Source organism: Limulus polyphemus, unplaced genomic scaffold (assembly GCF_000517525.1).
Source record: "Limulus polyphemus unplaced genomic scaffold, Limulus_polyphemus-2.1.2 Scaffold289, whole genome shotgun sequence".
NCBI classification, from domain to species: Eukaryota; Metazoa; Arthropoda; class Merostomata; order Xiphosura; family Limulidae; genus Limulus; species Limulus polyphemus.
Window position 1 is genome coordinate 496,169 of NW_013665899.1, and position 7,294 is coordinate 503,462.

Consider the following 7,294-nt stretch of genomic DNA (forward strand, 5'->3'; position numbering starts at 1 on the left):
AAATATTAAGTTTTTTCTTAAGAAATGTTTGATAACTATATGGACATTATGAAGATTTCACATGTGAAATTTGAAAATTTTCTGATGCATAAAAGTATTTTTAATCTTAAAATGAAAATTCCTTTGATGTTAGATAAACAACATGCAAAAAGAAAAAAAGGCATGAGAAAAACATTGCTTTACAAACCTTAAGACTTAATAAAAAACTTAGATATTTTGCGTATGAAAGTATTGTAATGTTTACTGATAATGTACCAAATTTTGTTAACATTCGCTTACTAATTTAGAAGTTATAGCATGAAAACTATAACAAGCACAAAATGGATATGAGGTCAGTCCTAAGTACCAAGCCCATGCTGAAACAGTTAACTAGCTGAGCAGTTTGTTTTACACAGAAATCATTAGAATTATCCAGATTTGTAGTGTTATAACAAAGGTGTAATGAAATTTAGGATTGATTGAAATCTAAATGATAATTGTTTATGGTTTTACTTGTGTTCAGTATCTGTTTTTCATATTTTTCTTTCAATATTATGTGCATCATCCCACAACATATTTCTGTTTTCTCCCAAGATACAACCCTTACATCCAGAAGGACGGCCAGTGAGTGAGCAGAACTTTGTGAGGACTGGTCTGTTAGGCTTTCTTGGACCTGTAAGTTATGAAAATTTGTGTTTTTTCTCCGAGTTTGATGTTAATTGTTTTGCATGGTTAAAAATCTGTAATATTTAAAGCATCTAGGATATTGTTAGAGTTAATTATTGTCACACCGCCAGGCAAGTTATTTTTGTATGATGTTAGTAATGAGCATTATTGAACTGTGAGATAGTAGTATGACAACCAATTATGTAATAAAGTAAAATATGTTTAATTTTGATGGATGATTGGTAGTAGCCATGTCTTATCTAAAAGAAGAGTTGTTTGGAAGATGGCTTAGTGGTTAGAGTGTTTGGGTTGCATTCTGTTGGTGGTTGGAGTGTTTGACTTGCATTCTGTGAGATGCAGGATTGAAATACGTCACCAAACATGTCAACCTTTTCAGCCTTGGAGGTTTCATATTGTAATGTTCAAACATACTATTCATTGGTAAAATGTAGCTTGTTTCTTCAAAATTATGGATGGCTAGAACAGATAGTTCTTGAATAGCTTTGCACAAAATTCAACTAACCAACCTTTGAAACACAATACACCATTCATACTTGTGTATAGAAGCATGTTATGCTAATGTAATATTGTAAATTGACAAACAGTGACTTATAAGCATTTTTTGGTTTTCCAAAATAAAAGCACTTCATCATCTTATAAATTGTTGTTTGTATATTTACTAATAACACACACAGTTCAGTTAACACAAAAGTTAGGAGGTGACGCAACTCGTGTTAAACAGACTTGTGTAGAAAGTAAGAGTTCAGAATTTGTTTTCAGGCATAAAACATTTTATTAATTTTTGTATGCAGTGTAACTATGCTTTTTTTTTGGTACATTTTGTATTTTGGAATTTCTATCTTTAGAAGTATCATAGCACAAATTTTATATGTATATATTTTGAATTAAAAAAGTTCATTTCTAATAGAAATACTAGCTGCTCCATAAATTCCAAAAGCCATTGTGATGTTTTCTCAAACTTAATAAAGGTTAAAAGGCCATTTTACAAAACTTGCAAGGTATATGATAAAGTCTGACACTTGTTTTATTCCATATATTACTTTAACTTTTTCATTGCTTTTATCAAATATATATATATATATATATATCAGGTATGACTTTATTTTTTGTTTTTTATTTTATCTGTTGTCCAAATAATGGGTTTAATTCTATCTTATCAGAGAGAATGTGGTTGTAAGCAGTATACAATCTCTTACTGGTTCTCAGAGAGAGCGTATCTGTGAGTTGTTTACTAATATCAGTTTTATATATCTAAGAGAGGATTAATATTTGTTAGCTAACATTTTTATTGTGTCTGTAAGGGAGGACTTGTGTTTGTTTGTGGTACCCGAGATGGTCTAATGCAAGTCAGTGGGAGGAAACATAACACTGATGACATCATAGCTACTGTTTTAGCTGTAGAGCCAATGAAGTTTATTTACCGTGGCAGGTGAGCAGTAATTTGAATATCTAATAAACCCAAATAAGAATGACATAGAACATTGTCTTAGCAAAGAGAATTTTTGGTCTTTTTTATAAAATCTCCAATCATTTGTATTCTAGTGATGTATCATAATATATGTTAGTCTTGCTTGTTATTCCGTAATATTAAGTGGTTTAGTCAGGATTCATAGTTAGTTCAAAATAGTTAAGCCTCTCAATGTGGGCATCCTTTTCTGTGCATGTCACAAGGTCTTTGTGAGTTACATTCAAAGTTTAATGAAACTACAGTTTTGTATACAAATAAACTTGCATAAAAATTTAGCTGATAATCCAGGTTTTAACATTATATAAGTTTTAAGTTTTTAATTTTATAAGGCAATATTAAAAACAAATTCTGGATTTCTCCTAGTATGAGAATTGTGACATTTGCTCTCTAGGCATCTCCTCTTCTCTGATTTATTTACTGCCCCTCCAAGAAGTAAGAAATTTAACATGAATTACTCATTATACTGTTAATCATCATTCAGACAAAGTTTAATATGTATAGCCTTCAATCTTATTTGGTTTACAGATCCTTAAGATACAAATCATACACCTCTTGCCATGCCCATCTGTCACATCCTTTCTTTAAGAAATTGCCAATAGTTCTCTCTCACATTTAATACTGTATTACTTATAACCAGTAGAAAGCCAAAGTTTTAATCTCTGGATCTTTGGTAGTGATGTTAAAGATTGATAAAAGTGGTATTTTGAAACTGAAGATAATCTTTCTTTGTTGTGATATTGACTGTAATGTTTCAAGATGTTTTCAGCAGAATAAAATTGAGAAGTGGTACCAATGAAATTAAATGAATTTTAGCCTAAAAACATTTTAAAATTTTTATTAAATGTCAAATATCACAAACTTGTAATTCAATAAATATTTATTTTCTCTAGGATTGCCGTATTTTCAATTCGCGTGCTTAGAGATGAGAGGATCTGTGTTATAGCAGAACAAGCGGCCTGATTGTACAGAGGAGGAGGTAACACAGAGTTTTAACTTTTCAGAGAATAACATTCTGATATGTTAAATACATTTTTTGAGATATTACTCATGAAATTATTTGTAAAAGATAAAAGTTTCCTTAGATTAACATTATATTTTTATGAGTATTGTATGTTATCTATAGACCTTCTTTAAGGGCAGAAGAAGGTGTGATTATTGTTTAGTAACATTTTTGTGAGTATTGTATGTTATCTATAGACCTTCTTTAAGGGCAGAAGAAGGTGTGATTATTGTTTAGTAACATTTTTATGAGTTTGTATGTTATCTATAGACCTTCTTTAAGGGCAGAAGAAGGTGTGATTATTGTTTAGTAACATTTTTGTGAATATCGTATTTTATCTATAGACCTTCTTTAAGGGCAGAAGAAGGTGTGATTATTGTTTAGTAACATTTTTGTGAATATTGTATGTTATCTATAGACCTTCTTTAAGGGCAGAAGAAGGTGTGATTATTGTTTAGTAACATTTTTGTGAGTATTGTATGTTATCTATAGACCTTCTTTAAGGGCAGAAGAAGGTGTGATTATTGTTTAGTAACATTTTTGTGAGTATTGTATGTTATCTATAGACCTTCTTTAAGGGCAGTAGAAAGTGTGATTATTGTTTAGTAACATTTTTTGTGAATATTGTATGTTATCTATAGACCTTCTTTAAGGTCAGTAGAAGGTGTGATTATTGTTTAATAACATTTTTGTGAGTATTGTATGTTATCTATAGACCTTCTTTAAGGGCAGTAGAAAGTATGATTATTGTTTAGTAACATTTTTGTGAGTATTGTATGTTATCTATAGACCTTCTTTAAGGGCAGTAGAAAGTGTGATTATTGTTTAGTATCATTTTTGTGAGTATTATATGTTATCTATTGACCTTCTTTAAGGGCAGTAGAAGGTATGATTATTGTTTAGTAACATTTTTGTGAGTATTGTATGTTATCTATAGACCTTCTTTAAGGGCAGTTTCATGTTGAACTAAGTGGATAATGTTTGTTTAAAAATGTAAACTGAAGAAAGTCGTGTATTTCCCAACACAGAGCTTCCAGTGGATGAGCAGAGTTCTGCAAGCCGTTGACAGTATTCATCAAGTTGGAATTTACTGCTTAGCTCTAGTACCTCCAAACTACTTGCCAAAAGTAAGAGTCATGATTGGTAGTCATTTTTAAGAGGTTTTACTATGTATTACATGTAATCTTAAACCATAAGATGTGTAAAGATCATTCTTAGAAAATTAATGTTATTATTGACAGTAAAAGTTGGATCAGATAGTGCTCTAAATGTTATTAAGTTTGCTGATCTTGCTATAAATATTGTTGATTGAACTAGAATTTCATATGTGTACTTTGAGGTTGTATCTTGTGTTAAAGATATGAGTACACTAAGTAGGAACATGTTGAAGATTTGAGCATACCAAGTGGAACATGTGTTGTGTTAAAGATATAAGCACACATGTAAACATAAGAATTAAGATATGAGCACACTAAGTAGAACACATACTGTGTTAAACCTACGAGTACACTAAGTAGGAATATATTGAAGATCTGAGCATACCAAGTAAAGCAAACTGTGTTAAATATATGAATACTTTAACTAGAACACATTCTCTTAGATATAAGCACATCAAGTAGAACACATTGTGTTAAAGATACGAGTTTTCTAGTAGAACACACTCTTAGATATGAGATCATTAATTTGTTCAATAGAACTATAATAATATCAATGATAGAGATATGCTATTTTTAAACTGAATAAGAAATCGATAACATATTAAAGAAAGTTAACTATTAATATTCTTTAAAGAACGGAATGAGTTTGGCTTTATTTTATTACTATTATTATGTCATTAACTATATCAAATCTTTGCCATTTATTTCCAGTTATATGTCATTAAAAAACATTGAATGTATTGTGTAAATACTACAGTGTGTGTGAATGAAGTTTGTCAGTTTCTGAGTAATGTGTTCCTTTATAGTAGAGAAAATTGGACTCAAATGACAACCTGTGAAATTTAGGAAAAAACAAACACAATATGTGTGTTATTTTTTCCATCCAAAAAAAACAAACAAACAAACTTAATTAGATTTTAAAGTTATTTTTTGTAACTTTTACTTAATGAACACAGTCAATATGTTATGCTTTAGTGGTGTCTCAAAAGGTTGGACTCTTTTGTAGGTTGTACATTATCTACTTTGAAATAATCATAAAAATCAAATCATTTTATACATTTTCACTATGCAAAAATATTCTGCAATGCTGCAAAAGCAAAATATTTCTGTTCAGTATATTACTGTGCAAAATGTTTATACTGCACTTTTATCTTATATTTTATAGCAAAATATGTGTTAGAACATGTTAAATTGAGTGTCTACTTATAAAGAAAGCAGTACAATTTTAACATGTCAAAACTTGTTATTTTCAGACTCCTTTGGGTGGCATCCACCTGTCAGAGACCAAGCGAAAGTTTCTGGAAGGAAGTCTTCATCCTGCTAATGTTCTGATGTGTCCCCATACATGTGTTACTAATCTTCCTAAACCTAGAGAAGTCCATTCAGGTTTGTTTTTTAAATGGAGAATCTATTTATGAATTCTCTTTAATTTGTAAAAAAATCTGTAAATATACTTTTTAAGAGCATTTTACTGTGGCAGTGCATGTCATGATGAATGCTCTATGTCATTAGGAAGTATAAATTCAAAGCAGATTGTATATGTTTATGAGGAATTAGACAAGTAACATTATTTAATTTTTTAAATGTTTCAGGTGATTACATTTTAAATGTTTCAGTTGATTACATTTTAAAGATTACCTTTGATTATTAAATTTAGTTGTATTCAAAATTGTAAAATATTTTCAATTCTGTATTGAATGTTGGTTAGCTTTTGAATTGAAAAAAACAATGTTTTCTTAACACAAGATTTTTTATAATCAGAATAATCATGATGTAGATTTTAAGCATTTTCTATTCAGTGAAGTGTAATTTTAACTTATTCTTGTTTTTTAAAGCAATTCTTAATTATAATGATTTTTATCGTAGACAAATTTTTTATATGGTTTCCACAGCGTAACATCTCTTGTATTATTTCGCTTCAGTTTTTTTTTGTTTTCACATTTAGAGGTTGGTCCAGCTTCAGTGTTGGTGGGAAGTATGGTACAGGGAGTAAGACTAGCATCAGCTCAGGGAAGAGACATGGCACTAGTTGAAGATGTCAGTGATGCTACACGCAAATATCAATTCATTTCTGAGGTCCTGCGATGGAGAGCAGCAACCACTGCTGATCATGCTATTTTTACATTATTAAACTCCAAAGTATGTTTAGTAGTTTCCTTTTTTACTTATATTATTGGAATGCTCAACATGTAATTGAAGCATACATTGTAAATAATGTAGATATCTCTAGGGAATTTTATTCAAGAGATGACCACGTGTAAAATTTCTTATGAAAAGTGTAGGCAGTCAGTGAGAGCAAAATGTATATATTTCACACTTGTTAGTTACCCTGGTAACTGAAGATAAACATTATGTGTTATTTTTTTGTCTTCCACTCTTCTATTAGGGAGGAGTAGCATCATCTTTAACCTGTTCACAACTTCAGAAGAGATCTGAAAGAGTTGGTTGCCTGTTGTTAGAGAAAGGGAAGCTTAACACAGGTGACCATGTAGCTCTTATTTACCCTCCAGGTATCGACCTTATCTGTGCCTTCTATGGCTGCCTTTATGTTGGTATGTGCCTTACATTTATCACATTCTATACTTAATTCATAGACAGCTGAAATTCTACACTTTCTAGTGTGAGCATCCTTTTATAGTGATGCACATTATGTTCATTTGTTGTATTTTAATCATTTATGAATATTTTTACAGAAATAAAAGAAACTGAACGAGTTAATAAAATTTTTAAACCAAAGCTAATTTGTTATGATTTTAATTACATAAACTGACTTACTTAAAATGGTAATTTTTGTAACCTCTGTAAGACATGCGACTCCTTTTGTATTAAAGGTTATAAAGTAATTAAGTTTTGAAATTAAAAAATCGGAGAGAAACAGTTGAAGGCCATGATTTTTATGTTGTTTTGTAAATTATTGAGACAGTATTGTTAAAGTACACTGACATTGTTTTGATGGAAAATAATAAATATTGTGAAATCTCTTTCTTGGATTAATATGTAACT

At 30.0% G+C, this 7,294-nt stretch overlaps 1 protein-coding gene across 1 annotated transcript in view; it reads left to right on the forward strand.

The window, feature by feature from the left end:
• Positions 1-7,294, forward strand: part of LOC106457078 (disco-interacting protein 2-like) — a 117,514-nt gene that overhangs the window by 82,064 nt on the left and 28,156 nt on the right. Inside the window, 8 exon segments of the mRNA XM_022382894.1 lie at positions 574-654; positions 1,968-2,095; positions 3,025-3,085; positions 3,087-3,110; positions 4,163-4,261; positions 5,545-5,677; positions 6,237-6,430; positions 6,678-6,928. Of these exon segments, the coding sequence (XP_022238602.1) occupies positions 574-654; positions 1,968-2,095; positions 3,025-3,085; positions 3,087-3,110; positions 4,163-4,261; positions 5,545-5,677; positions 6,237-6,430; positions 6,678-6,928 (971 nt within the window).